The sequence below is a fragment of the Eurytemora carolleeae genome, unplaced genomic scaffold (assembly GCF_000591075.1).
Source record: "Eurytemora carolleeae unplaced genomic scaffold, Eaff_2.0 scaffold245, whole genome shotgun sequence".
Classification (NCBI taxonomy): domain Eukaryota; kingdom Metazoa; phylum Arthropoda; class Copepoda; order Calanoida; family Temoridae; genus Eurytemora; species Eurytemora carolleeae.
In genome coordinates this window covers 208,111-224,642 of record NW_019396390.1, presented here as the reverse complement: position 1 = coordinate 224,642, position 16,532 = coordinate 208,111, and the positions used below count along the sequence as shown (strand labels likewise).

The 16,532-nt window shown below is 32.4% G+C and overlaps 2 protein-coding genes across 3 annotated transcripts in view; both read left to right on the top strand.

Moving 5' to 3' along the window:
* The first annotated feature begins 4,772 nt into the window (after positions 1–4,772).
* On the top strand, positions 4,773–11,424 carry LOC111702302 (prostaglandin reductase 1). Of its 2 annotated transcripts, none has more exons than XM_023473946.1 (12): positions 4,773–4,842; positions 5,711–5,846; positions 5,951–5,998; positions 6,701–6,776; positions 7,624–7,686; positions 8,138–8,265; positions 8,508–8,622; positions 9,215–9,375; positions 9,780–9,870; positions 10,302–10,356; positions 10,561–10,646; positions 11,092–11,424. In XM_023473946.1, the coding sequence occupies exons 1-12, from the start codon at positions 4,788–4,790 to the stop codon at positions 11,146–11,148; spliced, it is 1,071 nt and encodes a 356-aa protein (XP_023329714.1). In that variant the 5' UTR covers positions 4,773–4,787; the 3' UTR covers positions 11,149–11,424. The 2 variants fall into 2 exon arrangements, with proteins under 2 accessions (XP_023329714.1, XP_023329715.1); XM_023473947.1 differs by lacking the exon at positions 4,773–4,842 and adding an exon at positions 5,212–5,279.
* Positions 11,425–13,143: 1,719 nt separating this feature from the next.
* The window catches only part of LOC111702304 (F-box/WD repeat-containing protein 5), an 11,517-nt gene continuing 8,128 nt past the window's right edge, over positions 13,144–16,532 (top strand). The window contains exons 1-4 of the mRNA XM_023473949.1: positions 13,144–13,408; positions 14,471–14,627; positions 15,112–15,189; positions 16,415–16,474. Coding sequence (XP_023329717.1) covers positions 13,284–13,408; positions 14,471–14,627; positions 15,112–15,189; positions 16,415–16,474 — 420 coding nt within the window. The 5' untranslated portion in view covers positions 13,144–13,283. The remainder of the gene's footprint in view (positions 13,409–14,470; positions 14,628–15,111; positions 15,190–16,414; positions 16,475–16,532) is intronic.

Here is a 16,532-nt window from a genome sequence, read left to right as displayed (position 1 = left end):
ATATCTAGCCTTCACGGAGTTTTCAAAATTCTGAAGCGAAGCTTTTAAAAGAAAATTGATATTTAAGGTTATTAAAGATTAAAAACTTATTAACAAATCCTTTAAATATAAGGTATCCTTATTTATAGTATTTTAGTTTTTGCTACAAACTCAAATTTTCTGATAATTATATCTTTGCAACCTGATGGTGTACACCTTTGATTATTTGATATAATAGAATACATAGTTTGAAATATTAAAAAATATAAAAAATATAAAATATAAAGAATATAGGGAGAAGAAAATCACAGTTATAGATTCTTTGGATTAAAAGAAATTGTAAAACAATATTAAACACATACTTTTTCATCATTTTAATAATCCTTTTGCTATATGTTGTCTTGATTTACTATTTATAATTTTTTACACAGTTTGTAATTAAGATCGAAACAGTTTTTTTTTTTAATGTTTTTCCTTTCTTTTGGTTTAGCTATTATATGAACTTTTTTGGTCGCCAATAAAAGTACAACAAAAACTCTTCAAATATTTTCCTTAACTTTCCTGAAAAACTGAAAATCCGCGAAAAAATCAAAAGTGGTGTTAAAATATATTACAGTTTCATTTCTTTTCGGTGTTTCTGTAAAACGGCAAAAATATGTTAATACAACCTATGACAATGACCAAATATGTTTAACTTAAAACAGATCCTATAAAGGCTGATTTTTATGATGGATCTCGATGTTGCTAAAACTGTGAAATTGAATTGGAAATGATTTTGAAGAAAATAAACTTGCAAAAAGTATGTTTACGAAAGGTTGCCAAGAATAAGTGTTATAAAATATTTAAACAGTAATCTATTGTGTTTTTTGCACGATAGTTTCATTTATTAAAGAAACTGTAAAGGAAAAATTAAAGGGGGTATAGGCTGAAACCTGAGAATCTCAGGAGTTGATTGAGAACTATAGAGTTCTATCTGATGTTCCTGTCTCGAGAAATTGATATAAAACTGTGTCACAATCATACCAAAGCGTATATATGTAAAATTTTGTATAAGATTCGTAGTATTAAACAGATCAAATTCAATAAATACGCAACCAATCTGGAAACAACGATATCCCAGTTCCCAGAGAAGTCTGAGAAACTCAAGTTTGCTCCTATTATTAACTGAATTTCATAATTTTTAATTTTTATTAGATAAAATTGATAATATTATTTGTACGTCCGAATCATGAAACCAGAACTCCAACCAATGGCCGTGCAGTATTATTTGTCACGTGTCACGTAACCAGTATACTGCACTGCCATTGGAGGGAGTTCTGGTCACGTGGTACGGGCATATATCTTAAATATATACGTTTTGGTATAATTTTTCTCAAGAATCAGATAGATGTCTTAGGTATCGTCCAACTCCTGAGATTTTCAGGTTTCAGTCTATACCCCCTTTCATTTTAAGTACATCCTTGAGATCTCACCCTGCATGCCAGAGATTATTTGACATTAATTTAAACCTTCCCCCCCCCCCATAATTTTTCCCTTTTCAGACGAATTTTCTTACAAAAATGTTTACAGTGCAGGCACCTCTGACTCTTTAGTAACGGTAAATTCAGCATAAAGTCTGACCGCGTCAACCTTGTTGCACCGGCTAGTCCTATTGAGTGTCTGCTTTATTTACCCAATGTCCGGGCGATACAGTACAAACTGGGATCGGACAGGTTGACCTCGCTCAGAAATTAAATGTATTACGGCTGCCCGTGAGTGGATCTATCAAACTGTGAAATAGGAAGACAGCTTTTAGACTCGATTTATGATTAAAATAGTCAAATGATTTTGAAACACAGTAAATTTAAACTGTGCACACGTACTACACACAACCACATGTACTTAAAAGTTGCTGATTATATGTCGTCTTCCTATTCCACAGCCTTATGGGTCCCACTGTCTTTTCCTTGCTATGTTATCAAAACAACCTAAGCACCGTCGTCCCCGGCCTGCAAAGGAAAAGAAACTGTCTCCGCAAATTCTTGCATCGTTCTCAATTATATTTTTATCCAGTTTGATCTGGAATAATCATTTAGAAGAAATTCACACATGCACGACATTCTTCTGTTGTAAAAAATCTCAGTTTTAACAATGTTTGACAAGATATACCAAAGTGCTGCCATAAATACAGATTAACTTAAAGGGACTGACAGCGGAATTTCATATGACCCTCCATGGCAAAGATGGCAATGTCCGATTTACAACGGTACACTATAAAACTTTGTCTTATCAAGAATAAATTATATATCAATGTTTTTGTTTCCCTAAACTGTTTATTATCATTTGTGGCTTCTCATGCAATTGTTGTTTTAAAAAGCAATGGAGAAATTCACAGAAATAGATAATTGTATCTTCCACATGTGTTTTAGATTAAGATTTCAAGGGTAACGTTGTAAATCGGCCATTGTCATCTTTACATGAAGCGTCACTAAAGATTACGCTTACAGTCCCTTTAAAATGTTTCATGGATTTTAATCAAAGTTCTCAACTCGATTTATTAAAATTAGACAAGACTTTGTGAATTTTTTAAGGGTTTAAAATTGGACTCAATTCTAAAAGAAATCAGTCCCGCTTCTCAATGTCAACCTCAGAATATAGATCTAGTTTCTGAGATTCCAACTAAGTCTTGAGGCTAATTTTCCCAAATTATGCAAATCGCGACCTTAGATTTAAGAAGTAAGTGAAAAAATCTGAAAGAAATAAGTATCGTTGAAAAGAAAGAACTGTACCTGGAAGGAAAGGAGAAAGAAAAGAAGAAAGGAAATGAGAAAGGAAAGGAGAAAGGAAAGGAGAAAGGAAAGATGAAAAGGAAAGGAGAAAGGTAAGGAAAATGGAAGAAAAAGGAAACTAATTACAGTTTGTGGGAGAAGAAAGGAGCTTTAAAAAAAAAGCATAAAGAAAGTTTATCAACATAAAGGAAACGAAAGCAAGTTTCGAAAATAGAAAGAAAATAAAAGAGATTTTAAAAGAATAGAAAGAAAATTAAAAGAAAGTTTTTTAAACAGAATGGAAAGAATTGGCATGGGTTTTCAAGAAGAGAAAAAACAAAAAGTAAGAAAGTTTATGAAAGAAAAAAAGGAATTAAAGAAAGTTTACAAAATTAAAAATGAAAAAGTTGCTAAAAAAATGTATGCACAATAGTTGGTAAGAAGAAAAAGAAATTAGCTTAAATAGGAACTCATCATAATAAATAAGAAAAAATCCTGATTTCAAAGAGAAAAAATAAATTGTTGGGACGGGTTGTGTTTATAAAAGAGAAGAGCGGGTACTGAACTTTTGAAAAATTAATAATGAAAATAAGAAAAAACCCTAATTTCGATGAAAGAAAAATTATTGAGATGGGTTGTGTTTATAAAAGAGAAGAGCGGCTACTGAACCTTAGAACGAGTTGACTGAGAGTAATCAAGGATTGGAGTTCAGGTGGAGAATATATGCTCGCTCCGTCTACAGTTATAAATAAGGAATTTTCCATTTTATTAAAAAACAACAAAATAATCCGTTAGAAAACAATGGAAGTATAGATCAAAATCTTTGCTATTAATATGTACAGTGGAGTTGAATATAATATTAAACTGTGTGTTTCCTATGCATTACATAAATTAGATATATGCTAATTATCAATTAAATTCATTATTTTGTAATTTGAAAAAGTTTTACGATTTACTTGCCGTATAGCAACAGCAAAATAAAGAACAATTAGATTAAGAAATTAAAGAAATTAATTTCAAGTGACCCTCCATTGATAGATGAGCATATCAGATTCATTATGGTACCTTTGTCTGGGTAAAAATCCTTATTTTTCCAACTTAAAATAGATTGTTTTCAATTGAGGTTCGATATAAAAATGACTATATGCATGGCGGGAGAAAAAATAACTTGTCCAAATTTAACATTTTTCTGAAAAACGACAATATCTTCCTTTTCTTGTTTACATAATTATTTAAAGGGTACCTTCGTTAATCAAAAATGCCGTTCTTGAAAATAAAGTTTTCAGACCCTTTTATTTCAGATCTACCAAGTTTTATCATTTCTTCAATTATTTATCAAACTTGCCATTTCCGCGATTACAATAATGTTGATATAATATTTGATACAAAACTGATAGTATCCACTAGGCTCTCCTCCAGTTTTAAACTATACATAAACTGATTAATCGCCACATACTCAGTATCCTTTACTTTCTTTAGCTCTGCAACCTGATGATGTAAACCTTAGATAGGTCAAATTTTGATCTATAGTAGAAGTTTACAATATCGAATTGGTCGTATAAAATTAGATAAATACACATAATTTAATATAAAATATTAAAAAAATTGTATTTCGGCTGAAATCAAACTGACGATATATTCAATACATTTTAACAAACGTTTGAAAGCCAGGACTGAGGCTTAATCATTTCTTGTTGATTTAATTGGCTTATTTTTTATTTATTTTTATTTTAACAAAATATCAATTTTAATACACAAAGCACTAAGAAATTAAGACCAGGCACCAGAGCTGAAAACTTTTGAATGGGATATCCTTAATCCTGATCGGATAATTAATCTGGAGATTAAAAATGAGAGGAGAACAAGCAATATTTAATCTGGAGATTAAGAAAAAGAGTGGATTAAGCATTAATCCCGATATCCACCATTAGTGAGACATGGTTGAACCCCGCGGGACTTAGTTTGATTACTTCTCTTTAGCTTAAATTTTCGCACAAGGGAAGTGGTTGAACTACGTCTACGAGCTCAGCTACTTATCACTATTCATTAAAATCTGGGTCCATGTTGAGTAGTATAGAGGAAAAACGAAAACCTATACACCTAAAATCCAAATTAAGTGAGTCTTTGCCAAAAACTCAAATTTTCTAATCCCTATACCTTATCAACCTAATGATGTAAACCTTTGATATTTCATACTTGGATTATTTTATCTAACAGAATTCATAATTTGAAATATCTAAGGTCTAGGAATCTGGATTGCAAAGATATACGGATTGAAAAATCAGAATCTGTGACAATTACTCAATTTATTTTGATTAAAATATGGTATATTTTAAGGCTATAATTGCATGATGCGTATTGCAGTTCTTGCTTTTAAAGATAATTTTCTTTACATCTCTAAGGAACACTATATCTAATTCGTGTAAAACATATTTTTGATTCCATTTAACAATTTTGTGTATACTTACTATTCTTTTTTAATTAGGTTTAACTCCTTACATTGGGGACAGGTGTTCATGCCAACCTCAAAGGCCTTTGAGGTTGAACCGTTGAGTGAGAATTAAAACCTTCTCTAAGAGCTGAGTCCTAACACTTTAAAATTATCTCGATCCATGAAAATGCGCAAATTGAGGATTGAAAATTCGCAAAATGTTAGTTTTCTGCTGAAAGCACACTTAAGAGGCAAAAATCTTTCTATTTTTTTTCTTAAAAAGTAAAAGGTTCAATCAATTTTGAATCTTTTTTCATTAAAAACTATTTTTCTTTAAAGGAATTGAGTTTTTGCCACAAAAATATTTTTTCCAATTCCTAAATCTTTACAACCTGAATGTATAACCCTTTAATATTTCAAACTTACACTACTCAGTACATAATCTACCATAATTTATATTTTGAAATATCAAAGGTCTACGATATCGGGTTGTATAGCTAGATATAGAGACTAGAAGATCAGAGTTTGTGGTAAAAACTCATTTCCTTTCCAGGAAAAAGAAACCCTAAAATGGTGAAGGGACGAAAATGGATTCTAAAACAGCATTTCTCCGGGGAACCCAAGATTGATGATTTCGAACTGGTAGAAGAGGAATTGCCTGAACTCAAGAATGGAGAAATCATGTTCAGGTTTGTATTTGAAAACAGATCAAAGTAAACTTTCCGGTATTTTCTTGGATTAGAGAATAAACGAATCCTTTCAATGTTAATATGAAACTATATTTTGTATTTAGGTCTCTGTATATTAGTGTGGATCCTTACCAAAAACCCTTCTCTGCCAGGAAAAAACTTGAATTATTTTGTTTAAGATATTTAGATAAAAAGAAATCATAACATCAATGTATACAATCTCAGTTAAGTTAATCATTTCTATGGAAGTTTATCATTAAATCCAAGTTTATCATTAAATCCAAGTTTATTATTTTTATTCAAGTTTATCATTTTAGCATTTTAGCATTTTAATCCTTATAGTTTATCCCTTTTATTCCAAACTATGTAAATCTAATCCAGGTTTATCATTTTATTCCAAGCAAAGTAGATACAATCCAGAATTATCATTTTAATACAAACAAAGTAAATCTCATCCAGGTTTATCATTTTAATCCAAACAAATTAGATCTAATCCAGGATTATCATTTTATTCCAAACAAAGTAGATCTAATCCAGGATTATCATTTTAATCCAAACAAAGTAGATCTAACCCAGATTTATCATTGTATTTCAAACAAAGTAGATCTAATCCAGGTTTATCATTTTAATCCAAACAAAGTAGATCTAATCCTGGTTTATCATTTTAATCCAAACAAAGTAGATATAATCCAGGTTTATCATTTTATTCCAAACAAAGTAGATCTAATCCTGGTTTATCATTTTATTCCAAACAAAGTAGATCTAATCCAGGTTTATCATTTTATTCCAAACAAAGTAGATCTAATCCAGGATTATCATTTTAATCCAAACGTAGACCTAATCCAAGTTTTCAGTAATCCTGTTCCCTCTACAATGATCGGAAGTAGCGTGGCAGTAGTTGAAAAATCCAAGCATAAAGGATTTCCTGAGGAATTTTTTAATCCAATCTTTTATATCTACATTTTTATACGGTGGTAGGCGATACTTTCATATAATGAAGACGACTTTTTAACTTACATTTTTATTGTTAACAAGCTTTTTTAGAATTAAAAGTAATAAAAAGAAGCTTTTTAAGTTGGGAGATTCTCTTTGTTTCCATGTTTTTGTTTAGCCATACTGTTAAAAAGCTTGATATAAATTAAAATTTAAATCGAAAGTCGTCTTCATTATATTGATATAATCTCTTACCACCGTATGAATATCTGCTAACCAGAAAGGATCAGATCCTATATAGTCTGCATAAAATATAGGTTGTAGATACATCACCAGAGATAAGAGAGTTACAGAGATCGATTATCAGCTAAAATAAGCGATATTTTCCACAGCATGTTCTATTGTGACCAAGTACTGTACAGTGTACACATTATACTGTGACGTATTAGGACAGACAAGAACAATAACAAAGATTGTAAAGAAAGATCAGAGTTTTCCTGGGTTGAGAAAAGGGCCTCGCGTGTGCATGTGAATTGTGTTATCATTGTTAACTAAACAAGGTTTCCTACAAAGGATGAGATTTTTTTGCCTTCAATATATATATATAGCTCATTAATGATTTATAAAATAATTTGACAAAGGAATAAATAAGTTTACAGCTTCAGGAAATGATAAATCTAAGAAAAAAGACTGAACAAACTCTGTCTCTGGTATTCTGAAGTCTCATATTTTTTTAGTACCCTCTTGTTTATTTACATTTCTGAACAGTCACAATTAAACATAAACAAACCTAATCCCCCCTCACCTGAAGTCAACACACTTTGGATTATTAAATGTACTGCAGGGAGCTGGTATTGTACTGTACGCAGGATGGGTGGAGAGGGGAATAGTAAACCCGGATGAAAAGGAAATATTAGATTTTCAATAAAGTTCAGATCAGTTGTACGTATAGGAACTCCCGTCGTTATTTCGTTATAAGAACTGATTTACTCGCTTGAAACTCTAATTTTCTAATTACTATTTCTGTGCAACCGTTATCCCATTAGATGGAGTTGATTCATTTGATGGTTGTCTCATGTTGCCTTCTACATAGCCTGTATGTAATGTATACTGTACATTGTGCAACCTAACTACTAGTTTACAGTTTACTTCACGGAGTTTACAGTGTTTTTTTGATATTCATAACGTTGATCATCTGATCTATCAGAATTCAGAATATCGAAGATAATACGACATTAGGTTACAAATACCCGGATTAGAAAATTAGAGTTTGAAGAGAGCAGTACTGTAGTTCAGTCAAACAATAGAATAATTAAAAAACTTCAACCTGCAGTAAACTAATATTTACATAAATACAGCTCTCTTTCCTGGGAGGAACCTGGAAGTACCCAAAGATAAAAGGATTATCTCCGAGCATGATGCTGGGGGCCTGTGGTATGCCGGGACTAACAGCTTACTTCGGATTATTGAGAGTCTGTGAACCGAAGTAAGTCCAAAACGATTTTTGGAATAGATTTTTTAATTAGTTACGGCTGTCCTATGTGTATCCTTCATTCTGTGTCTTGTATCCTATATTCTGTGTCCTTTATCCTATATTCTGTGTCTTTTATCCTGTATCCTTTATTCTGTGTCCTGTATCCTGTATTCTATATCTTGTATACTGTATCATGTATCCTTTATCTATATTCTGAAGCCTGAATCCTATATATCCTGTATCCTGTATCCAAGGTCTGGTGAGACTGTAGTGGTATCAGGTGCTGCTGGAGCTGTTGGTTCTATGGTTGGACAGATTGCTAAAATCAAGGGCGCTAAAACTATTGGTTTCACGGGGAGTGATGAGAAGGTAAAATGATTTTCAGTTAACACAAAAAACATGTAAAACCTGTTAGCTGAATGAATTTGAGAAATGTTTGTCCAATAACGAGTATATTTCTCAATAGTTTCCTAAGTCACGTTCTATGAATATAAAGTTAACTAACGGCAGGGATACTGGATAGTCGCACAGAACAAAACAAAAACATCATATTTCTGTATTCAGGAAAATATAATGGATTTATGACTAAATTACTTTTACTAGTCTTAAGATTTCCAAAATTAAATGTTTCAAATCTCCGTCAATTTTGAAGATACATAAAAGACAGAACACATTTTTGAAAGCTCATAAGACGTCTTTATTTTGATACAATTAACGGAAATCGAAGACAATTTAAAAAGTCGTCTCTTAATTCCCATGTTTATACTCTTAGTTACTACATTTAAGTACTTATACTAACTGTGTAAGTTAACAATAATAATTGAAAATAATCAACGTTCATCTAATCATTTTAATATTTCAAAAGAAAAGTCAGGGGTTGTTAAATAATAACTAACAATATCTTTGCCTTTCTTATCCGCTTTATTTTGCGGTCCACTGTATACAAATGTACTTGTAACAGGTTAAAACGCTGAAAGATATTGGATTTGATTATGCTTTCAACTACAAGAAGATATCTGTTGAGGATGCTCTGAAAGAATCTGCTCCTCAGGGAGTAGATTGCTATTTTGATAATGTTGGAGGAGATATGTCAACCTCTGTTCTACAGAATATGGCTCAGGGGTATGTTACATCAAACATTTTAGAGAATTAATCGAAAGCACCCCGGCCCCACCCTGACTTTAAGGAATATCAGGAATTAAAGGGAAAACTGACAACTTTGAAGTAGAAGTAGATTCTATCAAAGTTTTAAAAGATGCAATCAAAAACGAGGTGAGCTTTATGCCATCTATTTGCCTCAACGTTTGATTGGGGACCTTGGTAGAACCACGGGAATGTTTTAGATTTGTTTCAAAGTTGAGTTATAGGTTGAATTAATGGGCAAATATTAATTTCCAGACATAGCTGGGTGCCCAAGCAGGTATTTTGAATACACAATTTGAGGGACAAAAAAGTCTGAAATATCTTTAATAAAACTTATTTTTTATCTATGCAGCAGCAACAAATATTACATAATTGAATTGTAGGGGTCGTGTATCTGTGTGCGGGGCTATCAGCACCTATAACGGGGGTAAACCATCCAAATGTGTTGATCTACTTCCGCTTTTCCTATTTACGGTAATTAACAATACATTAAAGTCAAACTTCACTACTCTAATTTTCTAATTCCTATATATATTTAAAACCTGAAATTGTAGACCATAGATATTTCAAGCTATAAATACTGGACGTTAGATCTAATATGCAAGTTTGAAATATTAAAGGTTTACACAATTAGGTTGCAAAGTTAAAGGGATTAGAAAACTTAAGTTTGTGGCAAAGGCTTAATTTCTTGATTTTGCATTAACAACCTCTGAAAGGAAACCATTCATTTTAAATTCTAATGTTTTCTTCAAGAGACAGTATTTTTAGTGAAAAAAATCTAAAACTATACCTAAATGAAAAAATCTTTCACAAAATGTTTAAAATGATTCAGAAAAATCCTGAATTTAGACCTGAGTAATCAAAGCTATGACTTTATGAATTGAATTATTGTATTTTTCTTGAAGGAGTTGAAGATTGAAGGATTTGTAGTTGGAAGATGGGAGAAGGAACATGAAGCAGGTATATTAACTAATTAACTAATTCATGAACACCAACTTCAGCAATAGTTTACATTTAGAGAAGAAAAAAGACAAAATGGGAAAATTGAAGAGTAATGAAATTAAGAGATTTAAGAGATATTAAGAGAAGTTAGAGATATTAAGAGATATTATGAGTTATTAAAAGATATTAAGATATATTAAGATTGATGCTAACTGTTTAAAGGATTGAGGGAGTTGGCACGCTGGATCAATGAAGGAAAACTAAAGGCAGAGGAAACTGTTGTTGAAGGATTTGAAAATACTCCCCAGGTTCAAATCTAGTTTGATAATCATCAGATGTTAAAATTTTTGGAAGTATAGGCATAATTTCAAGTGCCATGCAAAGAGGGCAATTCCCAATTCACATCGGTACCCTTAAAAGCTCTGTCTGATCAAGTATGAAATAGATATTCATGTTTGAATATTGAAAGATTGTTATTTTAGAGGTTTTCTACAAAAGTAACTTTAGGTGTAGAAAACATGGGAATTATCAGAATTAAACACTAGACCTAGAAAGCTAGAAAAACGACAGTATCTTCTATATCATTTATTAGATATTTATTAGATATTAGATAAAGATTTCAAATCAAAGGTATCGTTGTGATTCGGGCATTGCCACCTTTGCATGGAGGGTCTTTTGAAATTACACTAACATTCCCTTTAACAACATTCATTAACCTTTAAACTACAGTTTATAAAGTTCTCTTTTGTTTAGGCTTTCCTTGGCTTATTTGATGGTTCGAATACTGGGAAGATGGTTGTTAAAGTTTAATCCTGGAACCTGGTCTGCCTCTGAGCATCAACTCATCAAGCTTTTTTTTAAAGCTTTTACATCCTCAACTATGCTTGAAAAGTTGTTAGCGTTTAAGTTTTGATATAATTAACGCACAAGCGTACATGCAGTTATAGTGCAATTTCTTAAAAAACAAATACTTTAAACAATTGAATTAATTCTGGTTTTTATGGATAATGTTTTATTGATTCTTAATGGATATTCTTTTGATTACATGATATTATTATGAACAGTAATAAAGCTTTTGACAATATATATGATGTTTCCTAATATAATAAGTAATATATGTAGATTATGTTTTCTAAATATTATTTCTTATTATCAAAAATGATTAATTTTGCAGTACGTTAAACATGAAGAAGCAGAAAACTAAATTTTCTCAAGTAAATAAAACTTAAACTCAACATGGAATTTTAAAACCAAACTCAGAAAATTCCCGTGGTTATACCGAGTTTCCCAATCACAATTTGAGGCAATTACTACGTTATATACTACTTTACATGGGCCATGACCCCTAAATATAATGAAGGGTTGTTTTTAGTTAAGTTTAGATGAACAAAAATTAAACACACAGTGGCATCGGATTATATATCAATACAATGAAGACGACTTTTTATTTAAAGGGAGTGTTCGCGAAAAATGAAAGGGGGTATAGGGTTAATGCGATAAAAAAGCGCTTTTGATCGCTACTAATCTTACTTCTATCTTTTGCTTCTATAAAGAGAAAATTGTTAAAGACGTCTCATACCGAATAACTTAGCGTCTATACAAATTGAGAAAATTGCAACATACGACTTAGACCGTAAAAAAATCAATTTAATTCCAAACAAATCATTCAGATATTACAACCATATAGTCATCGATTATCTTTCGCCACATTTGTATATATTTTATATTTCATACTAGTTTTGATTTTGTTTTTTAAAATAATATTTAGCTTACAAATTTTTTTCGAACATTCCTGGAAAATATTTGTCGTCTTCATTACAAAAAATCCTCGAAACAGGAATAAATGTTTTTATAGGTAACTCTCAGATCATAATAATTAAAACATATTATGAAAAATCAACTATATACAAATGTGGCGAAAGATAATCGATGACATAGGTTGTAATATCTGAATGATTTGTTTGAAATTAAATTGATTTTTACGGTCTAAGTCGTATGTTGCAATTTTCTCAATTTGTATGGACGCTAAGTTATTCGGTATGTCGACGTCTTTAACAATTTTCACCTTATAGACGCTACGGATAGAAGTAAGATTAGCAGCGATCAAAAGCGCATTAAGCTTATACTCCCTTTCATTTTTCGCGAACACTCCCTTTAAGTTTTGATTGTTAACGATTGCATTTTTCAAATTACAAGTTTACAAGTAATCAAAGAGAAGCTTTTTTTAATCGAAACCTTTCCTTGATTTTTATGTTTATGTGTATTCATTCTGTTTAACAGTTCGATACAAATTAATTTGTATTGCGTGCAGACACTTCAATGTTTGCTGCGTTGCGTCCTCATAATGCTTCCTAGAAGTGCGTCCTCATTGTTGCAATTCCTCTGTCCTCATTATTTCTTCATTTATGCAACACATTCTTCTCTTGGGTTGTAAGGTAAGAAGTCTCCGTAAGACGTAAATTCATGCGAGTAAAGAACAACATTGAATGTAAATTGTACAAATTAAGCTCAATTAGCGTAAGAACTTTTAAAACTCTAGAGTGCAAAAGGTACGGTTCGGCACAAAACAGAGAATATTAGGGTTTTAAACTTTGAAATTAATTGTTTTTTATTTTCATTTCGATTTGACGACGATCTTTCCAATCAACTAATCACTAATTTCAAGTTTAAGAACGAATACCGCGTACATTTCTCAAATGTAAATGGTTTCATAATAAAAGAAGGATCGTGCCATTCGATTAGGATAATCGGAACAGCAAAATCTGCAGTTCACCTTGATTCAGTCTTAAAAATGACAGGCCTTTGGAAAAACGGGATATTTACCGTTATTTCTAACCATTTGACCATCTTGTGTGTTTGATGTGCCATGTTAAGAAATACTTGTATCAGAGAAAAAATGTGAAAAACTTACCTAAATTGATGAAATAATTGAGCTTCTACCGAGAATGCTTGATTTGGTGATGAATATGGATCGGTTAAGCTGGAAAACTATCCCTGAACCTCTACTGATCAGGGTTCTTGGATTCCTCACTGTGCCAGATATTGCCAATGCATCAGCCGTCTGCCATAGGTTTGTAATTGCTTGTGATTTTAGCCCAAGTGAGGGTGGGGAGGGGGGGGGGGATAATTTAGATGTATAACACGATAATTTCTACGTGGGTGGGGTATTGTGTAAAATAATTTGGGTTGGTCCTAGAAAACGATTTTTGGACCCCGCCCCCCCGGGCCTGTTTTGAAATTAGGCATTTGATCTATTCCCATTTTACTATATTTAATATGTACAATTGCTGCGCGCACGCACGTATGTATGCCTGGATCCTAAGTATAGCTTCTTTCTTAATAGATTACATTCTTGTAAGTAACTATATGAAATAATTATAAAAATTGTTCTTATCAATGTTATATTGTTGCTATAATACTTCAATCTATTTCAGTTAAACATCCAAACTCTCTTCAAACAAGTAACACCATCTGAATAAAGAATTAAAGAAAACACAGTTTATATAGTGAGAGTAGTTTGAAACCGGTCATTCTAAAGAAATCAATACAGGGCCCTCCTCCTATCAATTGTGTACATCACCACTTTTCAACAATTTTCAATTAAATTAGTATTTATTTAGGGTTAGGTTAGGTTTAGACACTTTCTGGGCCTAGCGCTTCGGCTAGGACAGGCTAGGGAGTGCGAGCGCTGCGGCCACATGGTAAATTATATCCATGTCCTACATATAAGATTAGTATATATTTGGGGTTAGGTTAGGTTAAGACACTTTCTGTGCCAAGCGCTGCTTCTAGGACGGGCTAGGGGGCCGAGCGCTACGGCCAGGACAGACTAGGGGGCCGGGTGCTGCGGCCACATGGTTAATGTGGGGGGTTCTAAAATTTGTATAATAGGATGTTACCCTAATTTTTTAATTTCGAAAAAATATTTTGCTCATTATTGATCAGTTTTAAAGGGTTATGTATTTTTCAATATCGTTTTTCGGTATCTTGTTTAAAGTTTTCATTTTATCTTTTAAAAATTACTTTTTAACGCTCTTGCCCTATCCACCTCTCTTATCATTATCATATTAATTAATTAATAGTAAATTGAATTTTTTTATTTTGGTTAATTACTGTCAATGTTTAAATCCAGGTGGTGTGAAATAGCTTTGGATAACGCACTGTGGCGGGGTATCCTGAGAAGACGGTTTCGTCTCCGGAACCCTGGTCTGTGTTTACGAGTACCTGGATCAACCTGGAGGGAAGAATATAAAAGAATGCGGGATAATTCTCCATCTGTCTGCTCCCAGGTTTTAAATGTGACATTTAATTAACCATAAAAACAAATTAACATCAATTTTCGATTTTTTATGACCACTTATGATAAACTTCACCCCCCCCCCCCCATCAAAGGAAAATATTTCAGTTCTTATGATTCGGATTAAGTTGATCTGCAACATTTTAGCTCCCCAGATCCGCAACATTTTAGCTCCCAGTCCCCAGATCGGCAATATTTTAGCTCCCCAGATCCGCAACAAACTAGCTCCCCAGATCCGCAAAAGTTTAGCTCCCCAGATCCGCAACATTTTAGCTCCCCAGATCTGCAACATTTTAGCTCCCCGGATCCGCAACATTTTAGTTTCCAGATCCGTAACATTTTGGCTCCCCAGATCCGCAAAATATGTTTGATCTATGTGGCACAATGTGACAATACTTCCGAAACATTGAATAAAAGAACATTTAACATACATTTAATTGTTTTTTTTTGAAAAATGTAACTTTTGTTGTTTTTAGGAGCTTTCAAACCACACAGACGAGGTTTTACATGTTTCCTTTTCCAACTCTGGAGAACAGTTCGTAACCTGCTCAAAGGTTGGAGAAATTGCATTGTTTAATCTGTCCTACCCTACTTGACAACCTTGGATTATACATTTTCTCCGGGGAATTCTGAAAAATATAGACCCCTTGTTTGTGGATGAATCCAGTAGAGTTATCATTAGATTTAGTCTCGCTTTTTTAGGACTGATCCAATACAATTATTATTTGAATTATTTCCCCCTATTTTGAGACGGACCAATTCCAATATAATTATTATTTAAATCAGTTTCTCTTGTTTAGGTTGGGTCTAGGTGAAATATTATTAGATTTGGTTTCCCTTGTTTTAGGACGAATCCAGTAGAATTATTATTAGATTTGGTTTCCCTTGTTTTAGGACGGATCCAGTAGAAATATTATTAGATTTGGTTTCCCTTGTTTTAGGACGGATCCAGTATAAATATTATTAGATTTGGTTTCCCTTGTTTTAGGACGGATCCAGTATAAATATTATTAGATTTGGTCTCGGTGTTTTAGGACGGATCCAGTAGAAATATTATTAGATTTGGTCTCGGTGTTTTAGGACGGATCCAGTAGAATTATTATTAGATTTAGTCTCCCTTGTTTTAGGACGAATCCAGTAGAAATATTATTAGATTTGGTCTCTGTGTTTTAGGACGGATCCAGTAGAAATATTATTAGATTTGGTCTCGGTGTTTTAGGACGGATCCAGTAGAAATATTATTAGATTTGGTCTCTGTGTTTTAGGGCGGATCCAGTAGAATTATTATAAGATTTAGTCTCCCTTGTTTTAGGACGGATCCAGTAAAAATACTATTAGATCTGGTCTCTGTGTTTTAGGACGGATCCAGTAGAATTATTATTAGATTTAGTCTCCCTTGTTTTAAGACGGATCCAGTAGAATTATTATTAGATTTAGTCTCCCTTGTTTTAGGACGGATCCAGTAGAATTATTATTAGATTTAGTCTCCCTTGTTTTAGGACGGATCCAGTAGAATTATTATTAGATTTAGTCTCCGTGTTTGATGACGGGCTCAGTAACATTTTGCTTAGTACAAGTTCGCCTAGTACACTTTCGCCTAGTTAAATCCAGTTAAATTATTGTTTTAATTTGTCTCCCTTGATTTAGGACGGATCCAGTATAATTATTGTATTAATTAGTCTCCCTTGATTTTGATCCAAAAGAATTATTATTTGAATTATTCTCCTCTGTGAAACGAATCCAGTAGAATTATTACTCAAATCAGTTTCTCTTGATTAGGACGGATCCGTAATAATCTGGAGATTTAGTTCGGACTTTCATGCCGAGCTAGAACATCAGGTAGATATAAGATATTCAAGGGTCCATCATTCTATAAAATTACCCCCCCCCCCCCCCC

Bases quoted from the DNA above. Each gene is read 5' to 3' on its own strand.
- LOC111702302 (XM_023473946.1), top strand. From the start codon at position 4,788: ATGTTGAGTAGTATAGAGGAAAAACGAAAACCTATACACCTAAAATCC. The intron at 5,999-6,700 runs GAAAAAACTTGA...CCAAGTTTTCAG, and splicing joins CAAAAACCCTTCTCTGCCAG to TAATCCTGTTCCCTCTACAA. The intron at 8,623-9,214 runs GTAAAATGATTT...TACTTGTAACAG, and splicing joins TCACGGGGAGTGATGAGAAG to GTTAAAACGCTGAAAGATAT.